The sequence below is a fragment of the Macadamia integrifolia genome, unplaced genomic scaffold, assembly GCF_013358625.1.
Source record: "Macadamia integrifolia cultivar HAES 741 unplaced genomic scaffold, SCU_Mint_v3 scaffold1222, whole genome shotgun sequence".
Taxonomy (NCBI): domain Eukaryota; kingdom Viridiplantae; phylum Streptophyta; class Magnoliopsida; order Proteales; family Proteaceae; genus Macadamia; species Macadamia integrifolia.
In genome coordinates, this window is record NW_024868124.1 from 6,157 (window position 1) to 30,534 (window position 24,378).

General features: G+C 37.3%; 5 protein-coding genes across 6 annotated transcripts; 2 read left to right on the forward strand and 3 right to left on the reverse strand.

Moving 5' to 3' along the window:
• Positions 1-934: 934 nt before the first annotated feature.
• On the reverse strand, positions 935-8,363 carry LOC122063153 (ABC transporter C family member 3-like). Its single transcript, XM_042626846.1, has 10 exons — positions 6,414-8,363; positions 6,026-6,112; positions 5,291-5,941; positions 5,021-5,185; positions 3,001-3,295; positions 2,567-2,775; positions 2,109-2,414; positions 1,617-1,680; positions 1,163-1,402; positions 935-1,035 (listed from the first exon to the last, which is right to left on the reverse strand). The coding sequence occupies exons 1-10, from the start codon at positions 8,346-8,348 to the stop codon at positions 935-937; spliced, it is 4,053 nt and encodes a 1,350-aa protein (XP_042482780.1). The 5' UTR covers positions 8,349-8,363.
• A 3,322-nt stretch (positions 8,364-11,685) lies between these two features.
• On the reverse strand, positions 11,686-12,652 carry LOC122063160 (NDR1/HIN1-like protein 1). Its single transcript, XM_042626856.1, has one exon. It carries the CDS (start codon positions 12,525-12,527, stop codon positions 11,892-11,894), a length of 636 nt encoding a protein of 211 aa, XP_042482790.1. The 5' UTR covers positions 12,528-12,652; the 3' UTR covers positions 11,686-11,891.
• An 891-nt stretch (positions 12,653-13,543) lies between these two features.
• On the forward strand, positions 13,544-16,151 carry LOC122063158 (pentatricopeptide repeat-containing protein At3g29230-like). Its single transcript, XM_042626854.1, has one exon. The coding sequence runs from the start codon at positions 13,656-13,658 to the stop codon at positions 15,426-15,428; it is 1,773 nt and encodes a 590-aa protein (XP_042482788.1). The 5' UTR covers positions 13,544-13,655; the 3' UTR covers positions 15,429-16,151.
• A 153-nt stretch (positions 16,152-16,304) lies between these two features.
• LOC122063159 (probable aspartic proteinase GIP2) lies at positions 16,305-17,693 on the reverse strand. Its single transcript, XM_042626855.1, has one exon. It carries the CDS (start codon positions 17,677-17,679, stop codon positions 16,369-16,371), a length of 1,311 nt encoding a protein of 436 aa, XP_042482789.1. The 5' UTR covers positions 17,680-17,693; the 3' UTR covers positions 16,305-16,368.
• A 2,096-nt stretch (positions 17,694-19,789) lies between these two features.
• LOC122063157 (protein YIF1B-B-like) lies at positions 19,790-23,027 on the forward strand. Of its 2 annotated transcripts, XM_042626852.1 has the most exons (5): positions 19,790-19,984; positions 21,164-21,336; positions 22,111-22,209; positions 22,297-22,448; positions 22,547-23,027. In XM_042626852.1, the coding sequence occupies exons 1-5, from the start codon at positions 19,903-19,905 to the stop codon at positions 22,920-22,922; spliced, it is 882 nt and encodes a 293-aa protein (XP_042482786.1). In that variant the 5' UTR covers positions 19,790-19,902; the 3' UTR covers positions 22,923-23,027. The 2 variants fall into 2 exon arrangements, with proteins under 2 accessions (XP_042482786.1, XP_042482787.1); XM_042626853.1 differs by lacking the exon at positions 19,790-19,984 and having other exon boundaries at positions 21,209-21,336; positions 22,101-22,209.
• The last annotated feature ends 1,351 nt before the right edge of the window (positions 23,028-24,378 follow it).

Sequence of the window (24,378 nt, forward strand, 5' to 3'; positions counted from 1 at the left end):
AAAAAAAAAAAGGAAGAAACAATTACAACCCAACAACCAATCCAACAATAAAAAGAACCAACAACCTCTCTATCCTCCCACCTTCGGCATTGCCATCAGCAGGAGAAAAGGAAAAATGCTAAGGGAATCTATAATTTGGTCTGCCCTCGGCATCTCTAGAAAGAAAATCCCCTATGTGAGGACGGAAGATCACATCAACTCCTGAAATACCACTCTTAGCCGCATCTCTGGCCAAGAAATCTGCCACTGAGTTCCCCTCTCTGTAATTATGAGAAATTTTTCAAGAAATTATTCTCATGTAAGTCTGGAGATATATCCACCTTTGCAGAGCAAACCAAGGAATCTTCCTTTGCTGAATTAGAGACACAACAGCACTCGAGTCTGACTCAATCCACAAATGTTGAATGTCCATGTCCTTGGCTCGCATCAAACCCTCCATCAGCCCCTCTCCCCACGTATTGGCATATTTATTTGTATTCTCAACTGCATGTTTATTTAAAAAATAACTTTTTTAAATGGATTTCTCAAAGCTTTATTTTTTAACTTGACCAACTCCATTTTGGCAATAAGTCACATTGTGAGCAAGGGATCTTATATTTCTACTTGTTCATAATTCTTTTTTTCTCTAAGCATCTGTATAATTTCAATTCTATCCAATACGGCACATGATAGATATTTGTGACAGTTTAAAAATACCTCTTGACTACCAATATTTCTCCCAAGGTTCATAGCCATGTATGAAGAAAAATATTTCAACTCTAGCCCTAATACTTTTACTAGCTGTCAATGCCTACTCAACTGATCATGGATAGCTTCGATATCTATTTCACTATCTTCTCCCCATAAAATTTTGTCATAGTTAGCAATGTACCTCAGTCTAATGTTGTCTGCTCACATCTGAACATTCAAAACTCACTTATTTAGCCTTCAAAAATTAAGAACTACATCTTCGAGTATACTCGTTAACAAGCTTTGTAAATGATGAGGACTTGATATCTAATAATTTGGCTGGAGTATCATATTCCAGTATAACACCTGCTTAGACAAAAAAAGAAAAATAAAATGTCAATCTATTAGGCAAGCAATAAAAAGGATGAGAAGACATAATACTGAGCTCAACTAAACCCATTTTATTGTCGTGTTCGTATTAGTAGCTACTAACCATTATCGAGAAGGAGGACCCTATCGAGATCAAGAACTGATGTTAACCTATGTGCGATCGTGATGACAGTAGACCCTGAGAAGTGTTTCCTAAGTGTTTGTTGAATTACATAGTCAGTAGCAGTATCCACTGATGCAGTAGCTTCATCGAGTACTAAAATTTTGCTTCTTTTAAGTAATACCCGAGCTAAACAAATTAATTGTCTTTGACCCATGCTCCAATTATCTCCATTTTCAGTCACTGTGCCAATCACCATAAGAAAATCATGTAGTATTTGTAATCTTATTTTCATCAACTTTTCATCTTCTACTATTTCTTAGAATAAAAGCTAGGATTGGATTGCGCACTTGAAGTTAGATACATCATATAATATGAATTTTGGAAGGATTGTGCACATGTGCATGTATAACATAATGTTGAGAAATGTGCATAGTCTACATGAGAAGAAACCAACCTTCAAAATCAAGTTTCCCTTCGTTCTTTCTAACTTCATCACCAAGCTGGCATCTATCTAAAGCCTAAAACAAAAACAGCCGCATGTCAACTTTCCACCTTGCTCGATTATTAAATTGATATAGAATTAATCATTATTGACCTGTGCAAAAAATGAAAAATACTAGGGAGTGCAAGTGGAAATAAAAAACATGACATGCAATAAAAACAGTGTATTTCACATGTCCCAACTAAGAGAATCACTTGGCCGAACTTGACTCAAAGATGATCCAATGCATCCAATGAAATAATTTCAATATCTCAATGACTAGGATTTTAAAATTTTAAGTAAAAATAAAAAGAAGACCGTAAGAAAGGAGTTCATAAAGATGCATGTCTCATCCAGTAAATTGGGAAGTTTTTGTTTTATGTATAAATCATCAATAAGTAGAATATATACTCATCCAATCTTTTTCAGTGATAATGATAATTAATCATGTAGATAAAGGCCCACCTCCCAGATTTGTTCATCAGTGTACTCTTCAAGAGGATCAAGATTGCTTCTTAAAGTCCCCTCAAATATTATAGGGTCTTGTGGGATGATGCTCATTCTTGACCGCAAGTCATGGAGGCCGATCTTAGAGATGTTGATATCATCTATCAAAATCTGACCAGCTGCAGGTTCAAGCATGCGAAAGAGAACATGTACGAGAGTTGATTTACCACTCCCCGTTCGCCCAACAATGCCAATCTTCATCCCTTCATGGAAAGTGCATGTGATACCTTGCAAGACAAGAGGAAGGTGTGGAGCATACCGGACCTATATAATTTAAATAATCAATATGAAGCTTATAAGTATTCCAAATGAACCAGAAGAACTATCCAACACTAGTAGGCTTTAGAGGGTTTATTCCATAAAACAAGGAAAATAGTAAGGAGATTAAGACTTGAGGAATCTAGAATGAGGATTACCTGCAGATCAATAATATCAATTTTTCCTTGTGATGGCCAGTCACGACCTGGCCTATTTTCTTCTATCAACAAAGGGGGTTCACTAGGGATGAAAGCATATTGTAGTATCCTCTCAACAGATATGATTTTACTCTCAAGAATGCTAAGATCCCATACGACCCCATGCATACTGAAACCAAGTCCATATATGACTGCCATACCCATAACACCTTCAAGAGAATAAAAGAAACAAAATAAATTCAAATTCATGTATTTCTATGAGAAATCAATGTTAAGATAAAGAATGATTTTCTAAGATCTCAAATTCAACTTTTTACCAAAACTGATTACTCAAATGGTATACTTTATTTCTTAGAATTTTTTTTTTTTTTTGAGCAATCAATCATACTTATGATAAATAATGTTTTTGTAAGACCTCAATTTCAACTTTTTACCAGGACTAAGTGCTCCTTTTAGCTCTGAGATCAAGAAAACCAAAGAGATGGCATATGTGAAGGATGCCAACATATCTATGCGGAAGCATAACCACTCAATTGCACCAGAGAAATAAAACTTGGGCCGTGAATATTCATCCACCAGCTTTAGGTTTGTGCGTATAAATCTCTCTTCTTGATTAAAACACCGGATTGTGGTTGAACCTAAAGTAGATTCAGAAAAATGTTGTATAATTGGAGCTTGGCATACTCCAAACAACCGTGACAGTTCTCGTGCTGCAGCTTTGTAGTATTGCTACCAAACAAGGTTCATAAAAAGGAGATTAAGTATAATGTAAGAAAAAAAAAAAAGTGTGAAATGAATATATAGTTAGTGAAAAATTGATATAATTTTTTAAGGGAATATTCTTAATTAGGGGCTGTTAATGTTTGGATTGTTGATAATGACACCATCATCATGAATGAAACTATAAGAAAATCTTTCATTTTATTTTATTTACTTCAACTATTTTCTTTTCAATAGTTATTATTTTCTATTTTGTTAGATGTTGATTGAATTATGAATAGTACTTGTATGTTGACTATAACCAAATTTTATATCTTCATATATAAAAAATTTACTGAAAAATAATATCACTATATCTGAAGTTTTGAGGTGTTTTTCATTTTTTTTTTTTTTTATCCAAATCTTAATCATATTATCAAATTACAAATTCAATAAATAACTGCACTTACATATCCAATTTTTTGCCCAAGCAAAATTTTACTGATGATGGACTGAATAGTATAGCTTTTATCAATTCTTAGCAAAAGCACATGTATGTATAGTTTGGCGCTAGGAAAAAAAATGGTGTTGTGCAACATAGGTACTTCAAACAGATAATACTACTTTTGCGTGCTTAGTATGAAGCGTAACTTGCACACTTCACTTCAGAAACATAGAGGGATGTGAAAAAAAAAAAGACTAAAAAAAATATGGAAATATAAAAGAAATATTGAAAGGGAGGAAGAAATTATTAGAATGTATCAACTAATTAATAATGTGGCACTGGCCCTAAGAGGCCCACCTAGATGAGTTTCTATTGAGTGCCAAAATACCTGTTACATGGTAGTTTCATTGGAATTCAAATTTTGTCAATGTCGGTTGCCAAATCACCATCTATCCATCTAAAAATATTGAGCCATGATTGATTGAAAATTCAACTTTTACAAATTTGGGAACTTTAGTTAAGCCATTGAAAATACAGGAGTATAATTCCAAACATGATAGGGTCATATAATATTAGTTCCCAAAATTTGACACATGATTAATCCAATCAAGGAACATTATCCAATGGTCAATTTGAGTAAAGTATCCCTTCACACAGCCTAAAATTTTCTTGACCATTAAAACAAGGCTTTGTAATGTATATTTTCTTTTAATCATTAGTATTAAATTATAGAGAATATTTATTAATGTATCATTTACTAATTTCTATCAATTTACAACTTATCATCTGAATTATCCCTTACCAAAAAAAAAAAAAAAAACTCAAAATTATCTGATAATTCATTTTCACAATTGTTAACTATTTTATCAAAGTGCACTGCACCTAAAGTGGAAACTGTGAAAATGAATTAGTAGATAATTTAAAATTATAAATTGCTATAAATTAGTAAATGCACATTAATAAATAATTCTCTATAACATTGGCTTTTGTTTGGCTATTTATTTTCAAAACAATTTTGATAAGCAAAAAACTACAACTTTGCATTGATTTAGATGAAAATATGTGATTGTGAAAGTGTCTTTCTTGTGCGTATTATTTATAAATTTAAGAATAATATTATTGTTTAAATGTTCATTTTTACATCCCAAGTGTAGATGCATACATTGCTAAATCAATTTTTGCAAATTCAAAGTCGCTAATCAAATAAAACTTGAACCAACTTGTATTATGACCAATTAACTATGAGAAAAATATGGTTAAACTTGATTTGAAATTTCAATCATCACCAGTAAAAGTAGTTGTAGAATTACCTGGTACCAAATGCATATCACAATCATTGGAATAAAAACTATGAACATTTGCCATGCAATCTGTGACATTACTGCAGCAATTCCTAGGAATTCTATAATTGTTATAAGAAGTTCTTCAATTTGATGTGGAATGGAGGTATCAAGTGCACTTTGATCTATGGATGCCTGTATAAGAAGATAGAGATTATTCAAAAATTTAACTAACAAAATCTATGGTACTTATTAAACAAGATATTTTAGATTCCAAAAGTATTAATCATATTTACTCACCCGATTTAGAATCCTTCCACTTGGAGTAGAATCAAAAAATGATTGGGAAGCACGAAAAATGCATAAATGCATTTTGTTAAATAGAAGAGTGGCTGTCTTGTATCCAACAGTTACAATGAGCATGGATCTTATAAGTAAACAAAAAGAGCATCCAAGGGTCAAAACAACATACACAAAGATGAGAGTAGATCCTCTAACATGAGGTCTCACATCTCCTGAAACGGGAGTAGCCCACACCATCCAATAAGTACTACCTAATAGGAGAAGCTGGAAAAGAATTTGTGCCAATAATATCAATGGTACAAAAGCCCCTTTATATGCAGTGGTGACATATTCCCAGTAGATTGAAAGACTAACTTCACCCTTTTCTCGCTTTTCCTCTTGGACAAGCTGCCCTTCTGGCCTAACTAGTTTTTCTGTTTTTCTATTTTTGGTTTCACTATCCTCATCATCTTGAATAGACTTCTTGATATGCATCATATTACCATCTTCCTCACCACTAATTAAATTATCCAAAGCAATGTCAGGTTTGAAAGAATTAAGGTCTACCAAAGCTTTCTTATGTGCACCAATTAATTCCATAAAATCAGTTCCTGAACTAAGAATTTCTTCATACTTCCCTGCTTGAGTAATCCTTCCATTTTTCATAACCTGCCAAATAAAAGAATGTAAATAACCACTCTCAAACCAAGTTGAGCAACTTGAAGCAGAAGAAGAAAGATGCCATATTCTTACCAAAATAAGATCAGCAGAAGGTAAAAACTCTACTTGGTGTGTAACATAAATTACTGTTTTTGAACCTAAAATTCGAAGCAAACACTCCTGTCACAAAGGTCCAAACATTAACCTTTAGCACTAAAGAAGAAATTCCAATTACTTAAGAGACAAAGAGTTATCCAAATCGATATAAATTATTTTTCTAACTAAAGTGTTTTATGCAACTCAACTGCTTCATTTTTTTTTTTTTTTTTTAATTTAGATAGCATGATTTCATACTTCTTAGATCAAATCTAGTTTCTGGTGAACAAAATTGTGATATACGCAATGGGATATAAAGATTTAAGCCTATTTCAAAAGCTTATATCAGCATAAGCTTTTGAAATAGAACTCAACGAATAGTTACCTTATATAGATGAGCTCCTGTATGAGCATCCACTGCACTAAAAGGATCATCAAGCAAATAGATATCAGCATCATGGTACAAAGCACGTGCAATCTGGATTCTTTGCTTTTGCCCGCCACTTAGGTTGATCCCCCTATCCCCTATGATAGTTTGGTCACCAAAGGCACACAATTCTAAGTCCTTCTTCAACGAACATGCTTCTAGGATCATATCGTACCTTTCCTTGTCCATCTTCTTACCAAACAATATATTATCTACTATCTTGCCGCTTTGTATCCAAGGTGATTGTGCAACATAGGCCTTCGTCCCATTCAACTTAATAGCTCCAGATACCTTTGGCACCTCCCCTAATATGCATGAAAGTAGGCTTGATTTACCTGACCCAACAGAACCACAAATAGCCACTTTCGAACCATGGTACACTCGGAAATTAAGATCTTTCAATGTGAGATTAGGGGAATGAAGGTCCCAAGAGAAATTCCCCTTGACTGCCTCTACTGCAACTTTGACATCATCGTCTCTTGGAAGTTTTTGTACTATATTTGGATGAAAATCATCAAGATATAGGAATGAGGCTATCCTATCGATGGAGACTTTAGTCTGAACTATCATGAATATTGTGTCTGGGAGATTATAAATTGCTCCTTTCAATATCTCAAATGTTGCAATTGCAGATAGAATCTTCCCTGACTCCAATGAAATTCCCATAAGCACACAGAATCCAAAAGTAACCATAGATACAAACATGGGAGCAGACAAGTAAACAACAGTAGTCAAAGCTGATGTATAAAGTAACTTTTTTAACCATCTTGTTTCAAAGTTCCTGATGTCAATAATCATAGCCAAAAACTTCATCTCCCAACCTTGGAGCTTGAGAAATCTCATATACCTTAGAGCCTCAGTTGTCACCTTCATCCTTCGATCCTTTGAATCCATCAAACTCTCTTGAAATTTCTTTTGTAGTTTTCCCAGTGGAACATTTGCTAACATCAAAATCAATGTAGCAAAAAAAGCTACAAGTGAAGCAAGCCCAAGATACTTATACAAGATCAATAATGCTAGAACAACTTGAACAGGCACTCTCCATATATCGTGCAAGTACCAGCAAAAAAGGGCAATCCTTTCAACATCAACACTGATCAAATTAGTGTTCTCCCCAATAGTGTAGCCCAACTTTGATTGGATTGAAAGCCCGAGACCCTTTTTATAAATTATTGCAAGCAATGCAGCACGGACCCTAATTGCCATCTTTCGCAATTGAAAGAACAAATGCTTGTCTGAGAGGCATCTTATGAGTTTTGAAATAAAGAAAATAGAAACTAGCGCATAACCTTTATATTTTAGTTGGAGAGGGCTATTAAGATAGTTAACAAAGATATTAATAAGGTATGGTCCAATATAAGAAGCCAATGTGCTTACAATGTAGAATAGAGTCGTCAATAGGACTTCTTTCCACGTTAAGTGAATCAATGTCTTCACCAGTTTAAGTGTGCTTATCCGACCACCAATACCACCATCACCATCAGATTCAAGTTTATCCATAAAGCAAGAAAATATCACATTGGCACTATCACGGTTGACAAGTTGAGGAACATCTTCAAGGTCTAGTGTTTTTTTATACCCAAGTGCAAGTAAAGGGCCCATCCAAGAGAATGTAACTATACTAAGAACATTGGCATTTGCATAAGAAGTTATACCCTCTCCACCAACACATGATCCTTGTCTATCATCACTCTTGTTTTGAATGGAACTATTTTTTGAAAGAGGCTCCGAAAGTTGGACATATCCATCTTCTCGTCCATTGCTAAATAACCCAGCATAACAAAAGAACAAACCAACAATAATGGATACAAAGTTGGAGACCCAAAGTAGGAATTTTAAGGGCGAGTGTTTCCAATACAAATCAAGATGTATAACAATATAAAAACAAGACATTAGGAAGTAGAAGACCCACCAAATCCTTAGCAAAATGGGGAACTTGTGCTCATCTGAGTGAGAAAATTGGATGTGTAAGTATGCAGAGATGAAAAACCAAGTGATTGTTTTGAATGTAAAATCCAATTGGGCAACTAGCTTTAGATCGGACCAACCATGCCCATACCCCGAGAAGTAGTTTAACATGAATAGGAAAAGTTCACAAAAAGACAGACTCATGCAAGATATAAGGGCTGGCCAATGGTATAAAAAATATTTATTCTTCAATATTGGCTTTGAACTTTCAAGATTACGCATAGTGCGTCTCTTGCAAACACATGAAATAGATAAAATTAATAAGAAAATTAGGTGAGAAAAAGCGGAAAACCCGTGCATGAAAATGGTTATAGAAGATTGTGTAAAGAATAACTGGATTTTCATATTGTTCTTTGTTTCTTCAAAAGCAACCATGTTTGTTGATTTTCTTTTCTTTTGTTTGTAATTTGACGGTGTAGTTCAGATAGGTCCACTACAAAATCCTGTTAGCTCTGCCACGTTTGGAATTGATGTAAGCCCGTTTGCAAAATCGTTGTTGAAACTCTAGCATCTAATACCAGCCATTTCCACCTTATGTGTCCCAGAAAAAACGTAGACCAGTGGTGGAGTCTCGATATACCCTTAGATGTAGTTAAACCTGTTAATGAATAGACAAAACATAAACAAGAAATGGTAAAACTTTCATAGAAAAATCAAGAATGGAAGAAGTATTGTTATTAATAATTTAATCCATGTTTAATGAAGAACATCAATAAAGAGAATAGAAACTTAGTAGCAATAGATGAAACAAATTAATAAATATTTTAGGATTAATATACTAGAGAAAATGCAAAGAAAGGCAAAGAACTTCATATCATAAGAATACCCAGTGATGCATTGCAATAGATTTCTGAAGTAAAGTAAAGAAAATATAAAGAACTTTTAAAATGCCATATCAGGATACGTAATTCCAAATATTGTAGCCATAACATAAAAACAAGACTAGGTAATAGCATTTATTTTATAGAAACAAAATCATCAACATGATTTAACCATTGAATAGAACTTTCAAATGTCAGACATACAATAGCCTTTCAGCAAGGAACAATTTTTTTCTATTTGCTTGAATAGAAGAGTTGGGTCTCCAGTGCTCAGGTGCTCAGATGCTCAAGTGCTTAAGTGCTCAGGTGCTCAGATGCTCAAGTGCTTAAGTGCTCAGGTGCTCAAAAGAACAGAAGGAACACAGGAATCCCACATAGGTTCTCAGGGGGGAGAGAGAGAAAGAGAGATGTACCTTGACGAAGGCCCTTCAAATCATTCCTTTTTTCTAGATGGAGAACGTTTAACTTCTTCAATAAATCAAAAATTTCCCTTGCAACTCTTGAATGATGCACTTGGACCATAGCCTTTGCTGAGATGCCGGAGAGCAGAGGGAGTATATAACTCCTCACTCCCTTAAAAAAAGGACACTTATAGGTCGTCCGTATCCTTTAGAACGCGCGTTCCAGGTCTATTGTTTGATCATCTCCAACTAAATTCAAATGCACCATTCACGGACCCGATTAGGATTGCGCTGACTATTTTTGTAACATCCCATTTAGTTTCATTTGATTGCAAGGGAATTGAAAGGGACATGAAGGGAAAAAAATTTCAATTTTAAAAAGAAAATTTTTGTATTCATCAATCCAATATAATTGTATAAACTACTTAAATTTTTTATCATATTGAGTAATGATACTTTTTAGATGTAATTTTATTTTATTTTTCAAATTCAAAGAATTTATATAGAAAGTAAAACAAAATTTAATAATCAAATATTGAATAATTTAGAATTAATGACATAAAGATGTGGGGGTAAACAAAAGTTTTTTTCATTAGGTTTGAAAATTTCACTTCTCTCTCCTTCAACTTTCATTGCAACCAAATGGAGCCTATGAGTGATAATCATCTCTTATGCTTTAATGGTTCAATATCATATTCTTCACCCGAAAAAAAAAGAAGGTTCAATATCATAATTTTTACTCCTCACTCATCATGCTGATATGGGATTAAAGTTTGCCAGTTGTAGACCACTTGGTTGACTGATCCTGGAGCCTACTCTAGCTCGCATAACCCAATGTTCTCCCTCTCGTGATCTCCACTTTGCAGCTGCAATCACCTTTGTTCGGCAATGATATGATGCTCCACAAAAAAACCGTTCATTCAATAACTCATGACGCTTTGTTTATCTAACTCTCTTTTTCATCAGCCATCATCATCAAAATTCACATGCATGTATATGAACGTATCATCTTGAATGTCCAAATATGCCTATTGATATTTCAACAAATGTGTAGAGGACCTTGGGGTTTATTTGTCCATAAAATTCGATCCCATGCAACCTACCACAAGACGAATACTGCTATTGTGCAAACTAGAGGTTTGTTTCTAGTAGTTGGTCCTATACACCAACAACCACCTCAAACCCAGGGAGGGGATTCTGTCTTGAAAAAAAAAATCCCTTGATGGTATACTTGGGTACCAGAAATTTCTTGCTACCCATGATTGTATGCATTAAGATGGTATAATCCCCTTCTCGTATAGATTCGCAAATACCCTTTTTAATTGGAGTGGGATTCCATTTCAGCACACATGCCAATAATAGTGAAGGGCATGATAGAAACAATAAACAATAATAAATCAAGGAGATACCTAATTATAAATAATTCGATCTGGAAAGGGGAAGCTTAATGAGGAAGGATGAATCGGATTCTCCATTCACTCACCCAAACTCCACTACTCTAAAACTTTCAAGTATTTGATGCGATGCCCAAATCAATTTGCATGATCAGTATGTGGTCTACAACTTCTTAGGCCAAAGAAAAAGAGAGAGGGACAGAGGGTTAAGTACTGTTTCCCAACCCAGACCCATAATTCAAATCCGATTTGTAGGCAACTCATGATTGATGATCCTAATCAAATTCATTAGGTAAATAGACAGATATCAGTGTTAGATGTGCCTCGCTTGAGCCCTTAATGGTGTTAAACCATACTGGATCACAAAAATTCCACCTTAACCCGACCCGACCAGAAGATAGTGGAGGATTGAACCAAAGCCACTTGTCTCAATGGTTAACCATGCAGTTCTTTGGAATCAAATCCTATGCCTTCCCCCTTCTTTTCCTTCTAACCCTCCAAATCATTCACCTCTAAGGAATCAAATCCTATGCCTACACCCTTCTTTAATTTCCTTCTAAACCTCCAAATCATGCACCTCTAAGAAAAAAGAAATTTAAAAGCCAGGTGAGATCAATGTTGTTGGATCATAAAGATTGAAAGTTCAAGAAGGGAAGTGTCGAAACTCTTCCAACCATTAATTATTCTCATCTATGAGAAAAAGGGCCATCACCCATTTCCCATTTTGCAAACTTAAACACCTTCACATGTTATTATCAAAAAAAAAAAAAAAAAAAAAAAAAAAGAAGAAGAAGAAGAAGAAACCCTAATTACATAAGTCACACATGAAGATGAAACAAAGAAAACCAAGCCTTATACATCAACACGGCACTCTGGGTTTCCAAGCAAAGGCACTTGACCAGCACAATCCTCCTTGAACCCAACCAACATCTCACATTTTACATAAATCCCATACCTTCTACTCCAAAAAACTCCAGCTTTCCACCTTAGCTCCCCCAATAACACCAACCTGAGAGCCACCACCCCATAATTCTCATCCACCACCAACCCATTCGTTGTATCCGATGACACCGGCACATCTCCTCCTCCGAAAATCGGCGACATCACAACCGTGCTATGCGGGTCCTGGAATAGGGGCTGTAGCTCAACTTCCGTTGTTATGGCCTGGTTATGATAAGAGACGTATGCAGAGAAGTGATCGTAGTAGATTGAAACACGGCTGTTTGGGTTGTGTGTGATGATTGTGAACTGCATGTTGGTCGATATGAATGATGGTGTGGACATGTTGAGGCTGTAGATGGATACGCTGGAGACTGCGAAGTGAGGTTTGTGGGGACGATAGACGAGCCACACTGTAAGAGCTGTTACACCGGCAAGGAAGATGAAGACACCGAGGAAAGTCCAGAGAGAGAGGCGGGAGCGGTTGTGTTGGTGAGTAGAGCACTGGCAAGGGCCTTTGAGATTGCATTGGCAGGTCTGGTCAGCCATGGAAGGTGGTTTTTCACAGACACACAGAGCGGAAGAGAGAATGAGAGAGAGAGAGGTTTAAGAAGGAAGTAAGAAGAGTAGGTTAAGGGTTGTGGGGGTTGTGTGGTTGTGGCATCTTGGCAAAATGAATGGGAGTGAAAAGGCTCAAGAGGAAGAATCTTCATGCCAATTGGTAGAAAAGGCAAAGGAGGGTGAGAAGAATAGTCTTCCAAAAAAAAAAAGCTTTTTGCTTCTTTTATCTCATATTGATATTCTCATTCAACAAATGGGCTCTCTCTCTCTCTCTCTCTCTCTCTCTCTCTCTCTCTCTCTCTTTTCCCAACATATCCTTTCTAACCACTGTGAAGCATCCGACCCCAGGGCGCAAGTTAATGTGGTGGGATACATGTTCGAGTCCTCTAGCTATTTGGTGGCGTCATTGGGTGACCCAATTGTTGGCAAGCATCTTAGTTCATGTGTAGCTATTGGATGTTTTATTGGTGGCCTGGTGATTAGTGAAGATCTTAATCTAAAGAGAACTTTGTTTGTCCATGTTTTCCACGACTAAACACATTGGGAAATGATAATAGGACCAAGTAAATTTTATCAACAGCTGCCCATATTTTATTTTTATAAGAGAAATTTTATGTAAAAAGTAATATGGCTTTTACACTATCCTAGGGACCAATGGAAATGCATGTAGAAATATCAATAGAGGCAAGATTTTCTTCTATCTTTTGGGTAAGAAGAGTTATTTTGCCCTCCCATATGTCTTGATTCAAGTGTTACATTGTCTTTTAGGATTTTTTATTTTTTATTTTTAAATTATAGAAAAAAAGTTTCTTTGACACTCTGGTTCTCACAAAGACTATTATATTATTTTTTAAATGAAAATAAATGATTAAAAAAATAATTTGAGAGGGTATAAAATACCCTGCTTGCTCCCCTCCCTTTGAAAAAACTTGTTTTTTTGCCAATGAATTTAGCAGAATACACTTATGTAAGGGGAATGGCTACAAAACCAATTTCTATTCCCTTTTTTTTTTTTCACTTTTTATTTAATGCTACCAGAGGAGTTTCGTAGGTGAACCCTCAACCCTCTGCATGCAATCCCAAAGATGGAAGATTTTATGAGTCTTATATGTCACCATGACCCACTCTCCCTTCTCCAAGCTTGTACTGAAGTATCCACTTCTCTCCCTCCTTCAAACATCCAAAAAAGCTTCAGAGATCCTCCAAATCCAAGCCCAGTTGACCACCACCAACCTCATCTCCGACACTTTTGCTGCAAGCCGATTGATAATCTCATTAACTTCAGGCGCTCTAAGCATGAATTATGCAGAGCTCGTATTCTCTCAAATTGAGCATCCCAGCACTTTCATTTGGAATACCATGATCAAAGGCTATATTGAAAGCTCGAATCCTTGTCGTGCTTTCCATTTCTATTGTCAGATGCTAGGAAAGAACGTGTTAGGAGATAACCACACGTACCCATATGTGCTTAAGGCTAGTGGGATGATGTTGGGTTTAAATGAAGGGAGGGAGATTCATGGGGAGGTTTTGAAGAGAGGGTTTGCTTCTGGTTTGTTCGTGAGGAATGCTTTGATCAGTATGTATTGTAGGTGTGGTGATATAGTTTGTGGGCGGACATTGTTTGATGGTTTTCATAATAGGGATTTAGTTTCTTGGAATTCAATGATCAGTGGGTATGTGAGGTGCGGGGAGATGGATGAGGCGCAGAAAATGTTCGATGAAATGCCAGAGAGAGATGTATTTACTTGGGCCATGATGATTGATGTGTATGGGAAGAAACTTGGTGATATTAGTCGTGGTCGTGAACTGTTTGACAGAATTCCTGACAGAGATGTGGCATGCTGGAATTCAATGATAGATGGGTATGTGAACCATGGAAAAATGGTTGCTGCACGTGAACTATTTGAAGAGATGCCCAAGAAGAATGTGGTCTCTTGGAGCATCATGATTGACGGCTATGCCAGGTTTGGGAACTCGAAGGAAGCCTTGAGTCTCTTTAATCAGATGCTTCACCATGGAACAAAACCGGATAAAATCTCTACCATGGGTGCGATATCGGCTTGTGCTCAATTGGGTGCACTTGATCATGGGAGATGGATACATACCTATATACAGAAAAACAAAATTATATTGGACATCATAGTTCAAACTGCTCTCTTGGATATGTACATGAAATGTGGGAGCCTGGAGGAGGCACGCATGATGTTCCAAAGCATGCGTGAAAGGAATATTATTTCTTGGAATGTTATGATAGCAGGACTTGGGGTTCATGGCTTTGGAGAAGAAGCTGTTGAGCTATTTGCTCAAATGGAACTGCAAGGAACGCCAATGGATGATTTGATATTCCTGAGTGTTTTAACTGCCTGCAGTCATGCAGGCTTGGTAACTAATGGTTTGGATGTTTTCAAGAAGATGGCTAGTGTTTACGGTATCAAGCCTAAGCTTGAGCACTATGGGTGCTTAGTAGATCTTCTTGGTCGCGCAGGACAATTAGATGAAGCAAGAAATGTCATAGAGTCTATGCCCATGGAGCCAAATTCAGCCTTGTGGGGATCTCTTCTTGCAGCCTGCAAAACTTATCACAATGTGCCTCTTGCAGAAGTCTCAGTAGGGAGGTTGGTGGAGCTCAAGGCAGATGACTGTGGGGTGTATGTTATCTTATCAAACATCTATGCTGAAGAGGGGATGTGGAAGGATGTGTTGAAGGTGAGGAAGCTTATGGGTGATAGAGGGATAAAGAAGGCAGCTGGGAGAAGTGTAATTGAGGTTGATGGTGAGGTTGAGGAGTTTGTTAATGGTGAGAGGTCTCATTCTTCAACTGAGGAGATAGATTTGGTGATCCGTAGCTTGTCCATGATGATACTATCTGTAGGATTGATAGTTCCTTGAGATGAAGAATACTAATTATACCTCTTGTCTACCTACATGGACTGCTTTTTCTTAGACATCCTAGATGGACGCACAGTCTGTCAAACGAAGAGAAGCAAGCTGGGGAGGAAAGTGCAGTAACCACTGCAATATCAGTTATCAGAGATGGTATTTTCATAAATCCGTGTCCACTAGGCAAGGCAATAAGGGATTCATGAGGTCAAGCGATGCCTTGGGTTTCCCCTGCAAGCTGCAATTAACCAAGCTCCGTGTTGCAATCTCAAAAGCAGGGAATTTGTGGTGTAGGCTATCAGAAAACTCATAATCGTGATACTTTGGATAAACCACTTTTCCATCAAGGGCTACAGCAGACTTTGCAACTGAAGTGGGGTCAAGCTTGGTTGTAGCTGCATGTTTTTAGATTCAGACTAAGTGATAACCATGATAAGCTCTTCTATTTATGCATTCCATAGAAGAGTTCGAACCAATTTGTCTGCAATGGATCCAAAGTTAAGGGGAGACAGCTAAGAGAAGAGCAGGGCTTCTGCATACAACATATTGTTGTCAGAAACGCACTGTAAAAGATTCACACTGGAACTCTTTTTGCATTTCCATGAGACTTTATTGGGGGAGAGAGAGAGAGAGAGAGGGAGGATTTTATATTGCTATTTTAGAGTTTTATTTTTGAGGTCTCACTTGGTGTAACCATGGTTTGTTTCACCTCATTGATGATGTTTTGGCTCATATGCAAAAAGGTTTCTCTTTTACGTCACTTTGGATTGTGCCAATTATCGTCATGCATGGTTACAGAGAGATTCCCCCCTTCAATTATTTTAGTACTCGAGAATGGGTTTTCCACTTTGAGTCTACACTGATTTGGGGAGAAAAAAAAAATAATAGCTCTTAAAAGAAGTCTGCATTTTGTTATTGCCCAATACAGAAGCTTGGAATCTCATACATCTTAGACATTGGATGTGAAGTTAAAATTGCCACAGTTTGTCTGGCTAAACAGCAGTGAGGAACTAAACCCAAGCTTTGATGAAACCAGATCAAACTGCAACAGGTTGTCCTCCAACTGATACCCTCCAATTACAATTGAAGTTCTGGGCCTTTTTCCCCCATCCACAAATCCAAGACACAGCACACCATCCTTCACACTTACCATCGAGTTAGCCCCAAAGATCCTCCAAAACACTGCCTCACTCTGCAACGCTAGATCGATCGTGGGCACAGCTGGTCCCACCCGGGTACTCGCTATGTTCTTTGAGCTGAAGCAATCTCCAAAGGGAGCCACAGATGCCACTCTCTTGATCTTCATTGAAGCTGCCTTTGTGGAAAAAGCATGGATAAGCGCCTTATAGATTGAGGTTTCTAGAGTGGTATAATTTGTCATTGTGCTGATCTTGGTGCCACCATACCCATCTTTGTCGAAGGATAACAAAGATGTTTTCATGGGGATGGCTGTGCCATCGATTTTGATGGATTTCACTCCAATGAAGTACTCATCGGAGGGTTCACCCTGTGTGTACACTGGTGCCGTGCTGACCGGATTAATGAGCAGAGGAGTGTACATGAGAGACTTAGACAGATCAACATGGTTGGGTAAGAAGGCATAAGGTCCATTCCCAAAGAACATGACTCCCATGGCAGTTGTTGAAGATGGCATACAAAGAGCGAACTTATGAGCAATCTTAAAACTAGATGTGATCTGTTTGTGCAATGCTGTTTCAGTTCTTGCAAGGCCTAGCATTCCCTTGGCCCCTTTGGCCAGGCCTTGCAAAAGGAATGTAGCTCCACAGGTGATTGGGAATCTGCGCATAAATGCGAGATGACCAGGATTCGATCCATCAGTGGATGGTACAGCAACAACATCCTCACCAAGCCCTGCCGCCAAGACACTATCAACGAGGGGGTAGTTCTCGGCAACTACACCACATGTGTTGTTAGTGCATCCAGGCCGACGAGGTCCATTGCAACCAGTGCAGCTACCGCCTTTGGCAAGCTTGCATCTATTGGAGCCGCAAGGGACCGGGTGGTACGTGGATGACACATAGCCGGAATCACAGTCGGCCCAGATGTATTGGCCACCAAGATTCACAACCAGATCCACAGAGACAAGGGGAGTTCTTGTTTTGATGCTGGTCACATACTGAAGGGTCTTGGCATCCTTGGTCACTGCCAGGAGCATCTCTTTGGGCTTTACTGCATCTGAGAAAGAGATGAGAAACAGAAACAGAGAGCATAACAAGATGGAATGAAAAGAAGCAGCCATGTATGGGAATTGAATTGAAGAAAATCACACTTGAGTGATTGCAGAAATCCACCAGGTCCTTAAATAGTGAACCAAAGATAATAGCCAGCTCAAAAGCCAAAGCTGTGAATCAACCCAGGTCGTCTTTCAATAGTGAACCACCTATGTCCTCTTTAAATATAGTGAACCAAAGATAATAAAAGCTTAGAAGCCAAAGCTGCTTCGCTCTTTTTTGTTTCTTTAGTATCCACTTGAACTGTTATCATTGTAAGGGTGCTTCTTGTGGATTTCTTTGTGAGGCAAGTCCATTGGAAACGCAGAGAATTGGATTTTAAAATTTACAAGAGTCCAGGTCAGGTATGACGGGCTTTGCTTTACTCAACTTTGGGAGTTTAAACTACTCTACAATGAGCATGGCAAGCAGTCGGCGGTGCTACCTACCATGTGAGAAAAACTTAATAAAATAATTTTTTTTTCCGCCACCATCATACAATGTGAAGAAAAACAGAAGTCAAGAGCATTCAAGGTTATGTTTGATAATCAAGAATAGAAAAATAGTACAAAAGATATAATAAGATAAAAAATTATGAATACATAATGATTTTTTTCGTGTCTATTTCTCTTTAAATTTATATTTTTTTCTTTTCTTGGCTTCCAAACAATAGCTCAAGGGATCACAGCAGCGGTGGAAAAATGATACGCTGTGGTGGAGGATGTGTCTGGTTCCTCTACTCTGGTGTCTCTCTTGCCAAATTATGCATTGAGTGTTGTGGCCGTGGTGGTCCTTTAATCACTTCTTGACATTTCTATGTGGACAAAGTTTTGCTTTATTGATGGCTGATCGATGGAACAGTGCAGATATGATCCCACTCTTTCCCCACATCTTTTCCCCTATTGTTTGTGATCACGATGGGCTACGATTGTGGTTTTAGGAAAGCTTGATCCTCTAGATTGTATAATAAGTATAAGCATTTTAATCTTGGGTGTAGTGAGAAAAATATGATATCAAGCTGCTTAAAAGTAGAAGAAACCATTGAGAAATTGGATCTTATTTATGAATTTAGTGGGTTTTTTGGGTTTTCTTCCATACGGAAAAAAAAAAAATCAAATGACAGACAGGGACTGAAAATGCCAAAATTCTGAGATGAAGAATTTGAATTCCAATATATATATATATATATATATTTTGGCCATCAAAATGAGATAATTAGTGACTTAAGACTTTAGAGGTTTATTCCAATAGAAGTGACAGTTCTGAGTACTAATATTTCTCTGAAGGATGAAACTAGGGTTAGATAAATAGAATGTCAAAACCAACCAAACAATGAATTCGAAGCTAGGGTAAGGGATGAATCAGATCACTTGCCACCAAGAACAATGGGCCTTTTTGGATCTAATAAAGTTCTAAGCATAAGAGAAATGGTTGGGATTCAAAGGGGAAGCAAGCCATTCCACAATATCACTACTACCCGGAGGTCTAGTGGTGACAAGGGATGAAGTTACAAAACTAGACCACTTGCCACCAAGAACAATGGGCCTTTTGGATCTGATAAAGTTCTAAGCAAAAGAAGAAGAGAAACGGTTGGGAGAGGAAGCAAGCCATTGCACAGATCACCACTACCCATAGGTCTACCGCTGGTGACAAGGGATAATATTTTGAAACTAGACTACTAGCCACCAAGAATAATGTGCCTTTTGATCCAAGCGGAAGCTATAACGCCCTGACCCGTTAACCTTGGCATAATATTGTCCTTTTTAGCCCATGAGCCTCAAGAAGCACAAGAGATTTCTGAAGCCTATTTGAACCTATATCATAGCATTATAATGGATTTGAAATTACATAAATGCCCCCATGATTTTTTTATTTATTTAACTACTTGTAATATACCATGAATTTAATGAGGGATATTTTAGTATCACAAATACTATGTATAAAATTATTATTTTATCATGTTATTATGATAGAACATCCTATTTGAAATTGAAATATCCATATCCACAGATTCTAATAATTTTAGGAAATCAATTTTTTCGAATTTGAAATCACCTAATTAGTCAATTGTGCGGTTGGCTAAGATGAGTTGCAACTTGCTAGTGTCAGTCATGGGTTCTGAACCTGGTACAGTATAAAAACCCACATCAGACTGGGGGTCCGGCTTTTTGAATCTTGACCCAGCCTTACATTTTGGGGATTGCCGGATTGGGACAAGTGTTGCGGAAGGGGACAGGTGGGTAACCTATAAAATGCCCAACCGTTCTCTCTCTCTCTTCACTTGCACTTCTCTGTCTTCTCTGTTTCATGTTTGCAACAACATTTTAAGTTCAGGTATGTGACTTACTCCCTTAGCCATTTTTTTTTCCTTTTCAAATCTTACTGATGTGTTCTTGATTGTGCTATGTATGTAAGAATTGTGATTGTTGTTTTATTTTGTCTCAGAAGTTCTATAGAAGCAATCAAGGTCTCTGTTTAGATTTTCTGGTTTCTGAAATCCCACATTTGATTTTATCTTAAATCCTGCATTTCTGGTTTCTGAAATCCCCCTTTTGAAAATTTGATAAGACCACACAATGTATCTCTCGAGATTCATCACTGAAGAAAATTGGATCTTATGCAAACTGCATCCAGAACTACTCATAGGTCAAAAATTTCTCTTGCTTGGTTGAAAAGGGGGTAAAATGAAAAAGAAAATCAGAAAATTATTTCGAGGACCAGTTTAAGTCCAAAATATAATTGTCTTCTCTGCACACACATCTTTAGAATAACCTGTGTCTCGACTCTTGAATGCTATTTTCGGAAAATAACATATTTGCCTTAACTTGGAAACAGCCTCTCCTGCAAAGCAGGGGGTAAGGCTACATACATTTGCCCCTCCCAGACCCGGCAGTAGCGGGTGCTTTGTGCACTGGATTGCTCTTATTTAACATTATTTGCCTTAACTGGGAGTCCTAAAAGGGTGAAAAAGGGTACGTGAACACTTGTTGTAAGCATTTGGAAGTCTAAAAATGATTAGTATTGAAATATGTGAATAAAGAAGAAATTCAAGGATATCGAGAGTCTGGTGGCATTGTGTTGCTTATTTTCAATAGAAAAGCTTCAGCATGTATTGAATAAACTGTGGACTTAAATTTATTATATGGTAAGAAGAATAGAGTCATTTTTATCTGGTGGAAATAATAAAACATAGAAAGAACTAGACTGGCTATTCATGGTTCTCAAGACAGTAGCTGTAATTTATTACAAGAACAAGACGAAGTCATTGAGCTAGAGTAAGATCCAGGGTAGAGCTTCAAATCAAGACCCTTGAAAAATTAATGAAAATTGTGAGGAAGTTGAGAGTAAAACAGTTTGAGGTTTAACTTGAATCCTGTCTACATTTTAGAAGCCGAATGGCTCAAAGAGGGAAAAATTTGTTGAATAAATTAAGAATCTTTTTTTTGCTTATGTTTTTTCATCTCTATAAATATATTTGTTGATTTTGTTCCCTTCTGTTTTTTCATATCATAGCAATGTATGAGAATCTAGCAGCTCAGCCTGTGGTTCCAAGACCACCCTTGATTCCCCGACCCAATCCTTTTATGAATGCATCATATGAAGCTGGTTCAGGACTCATCCGAAGCGGACTTGGAGCATATGGAGAGAAAATCTTGGGGTCGAGCTCTGAATATGTGCAAAGCAATGTAGGTAGTATATTGTGGTTGGTTGCAACATTACTTAATTTGAAGTTAAAAATAAAAAGAAAAATCTTACACGCTTATCATTCCCTATATCTTTATACCATGTTTGGTTTTCTTATTTCAATGAAATTGTTTCATTTCCAACTCCACCAGCACTTGTATATATGACCGATGTTCAGAAATGGACTCGTCTTGACTGTTACTTGTTTCTCATTAAAAGTTGGATATGCAAATTTATCTTTGCTAAAGGAAACCATCATTAGTATTGTTATTTTCCTCTTGACAAATAGACCATTTCTGGTGGGACTACAAGCACTTAAATGCTTAGCCAAAGCAGAATGGAACCACTGCAACTGAAAACAAAGTACAACCTTCACAACTGGTTTCATATTTTGTGTTTTCAGGTGTAAACAATCATGACCTTCTTGTCCATGATGAATACCAAAATCTTCTCCCTTGTCCCCTGCCCAACCCACCCAGATTGCCTTTGAACAACCATCTGCGATGGTACAATTGTTATCCAACTCTTGCATTGATCAGAGCCCATAATTCATACCAAGTGGCTAGCCATAACAGTTTGAAATTTCAAGCAAATTTATCAAAATTTGGTAAATATTCAATCACTTATGTTGTCTGCATCTGAGTCAAAACCCAAAAGGGCACAGGTAACTTATGGGACCTCAGATTCTGGTTGTATGCTTCATGAGTGCAATAAAGCAAATCTTGTTGATAGTTGTTGATGGGTTCTTTATGCACTAATTGTTCGGAAATGAGCAGATAAGCAGGTATTTCTCCGATCCCCAATATTATTTCCAAGTGAATGACCAGTATGTGAGGAACAAATTGAAGATTATTCTATTTCCATTCCTACACAGAGTAAGCAAGAACTATCTTGATATTCTTCCAGATTTATTTTTAAATGAACATTACCAAATATCCAGCCCTGTTCTGTGTTTCTTCCAGGGACACTGGACGAGGATTACTGAGCCTGTTGGTGGCAGGCTGTCGTATAAACCACCCGTCTATGACATAAATGCCCCGGACTTGTACATTCCCTTGATGGCATTTGTTACTTATGTTGTTCTTTGTGGTTTCTCATTGGGTCTTGTTGGGAAGTAAGTCTGATCAGCTTTATATATTTTAACAGGTTCATTCGCGTTAGCTTTTAAATTTGACCTCCTAAGTGTTGTAGCTTGTCCCTCATATTTTCCAGGTTTAGCCCTGAAGCTTTAAGTTTGCAATTCACAAAAGGATTATTAGGGTGGTTTCTGCAAGTTCTGGTACTCAAACTATCAATGTATTCATTGGGAGGTGGGGAAGCACCTTTGCTAGACCTTGTGGCATATGGTGGATATGCTTTTACAGGTATGTGCCTAGCTGTACTAGGGAGGATCATGTGGAGCTATGCATACTATTTCCTAATGCCATGGACATGCTTTTCCATGGGTGTCTTCTTGGTGAAGACAATGAAGCGTGTTCTGTTTGCAGAGATAAGGAGTTATGATTCAAGCAAGCATCACTATCAGTTGCTTTTCATGGCTTTAGTGCAAGTCCCTTTTTTCATCTGGCTTGGCAATATTGGGGCATGATTTTTAGTGTATATTTTAATTTTGGATCTATTTTTATGTTAGTTTTACAAATAATGATACTATTTTTTACTCATGGCACTATAGAATTCTCTTTCACAGTTTTTAGAGAGAGAGAGAGAGAGAGAGAGGCCAGATTTGACAATTTAATTAGCCAGTATAAATTTGGTTGTCTAATTCCTGATTTAGAAATGGGAGTGGAGCTGATCTGCAGATAGATTGTTACTTAAACGTATGTTAATAATTGAATATATCAGCAAGAAGGGTATGCAGAATGCTATGAATTAAATGAAGATTCCATGATCTATAACAAATAAGATGCTCTACCTTGGTAAAGAGTGGGTTAGGATGGATAGGAATTAGGGGTGTAAAAAAAGCCCGATCAACCTGAACCAACCCTGGCCCGCCCTGGGCCTGAACAGGGCTTGGGCTGAGATTTCAGCCCATAGGAGTGGGTTAGGGTTGAGATTTTCAGGCCCATGGCAGGGTTGGGTTGGGCCTAGGTTGAGGTCTCAACCCAACCCGACCCGACCCAACTCAGTTCAACCCAACCATGTGTATTAAGTATATAATCATATAAATATGCTAATAATTATTAATGGGTACTTGTAGAAAAAGGTCATTCGTTTTTCACCATCACCACATATATAAAAATTTTGATCTTTGGCCTCTGCAACGCATCAAGATCAAGCAACCAAGTAACCGATAGTATTGGGCTGGACTGAATTGGGTTAAACCCAGCCCAATTAGGATCCATCAGGGCTGGGTTTTAAAAAACCCAGCCCAACCTGGCCCATTGACACCCCTAGGTCACAGGAATTAGGTATGCTAAAGTTCTGTTAGTTTGGAATACATGGATATTTTCCAAATATCAAAATTGTCCATCAGGGCTAAGTTGGATTGGGCTAAACCCGACAAGGTTGGGCCTAGGCTAAGATATCCAAACCCGACCTAGGGCTGGGCTTGGGTTGAGTTAAGAGACCTTAGGGTTAGGCTGGGTTTTTTAAAATCCAGCCCAACCTGGCCCATTGACACACCTAGGTCACAGGAATTAGGTATGCTAAAGTTCTGTTAGTTTGGAATACATGGATATTTTTCCAAATATCAAAATTACTCTTGTATCCAATTCGTCAAAAAATTAAAAATTAAAAATTAAAAGTAAAAAATAAAAAAATATTTGAGAAATTACAGTGCCACCCCCTGAATTTTGTTCATAAATCAACGCCCTCCTCTGAGTTTTCAAGAATGACACGAACACCCACACCGTTAGTCTTCTGTTAATTATTAATATGAAAGACTATTATACCCTCACTTCAAATATCCAATTTATAGCCCTAAGTAAAATGACTATTTCACCCTTTAGACATCTTCAACATTAAACTTCCTTTGGGAAGAAAGTTAAACGTTAGGGCTCCGGTGAACTTGAATCTACCAATTCTCCGGCGAACAGCAACTACTC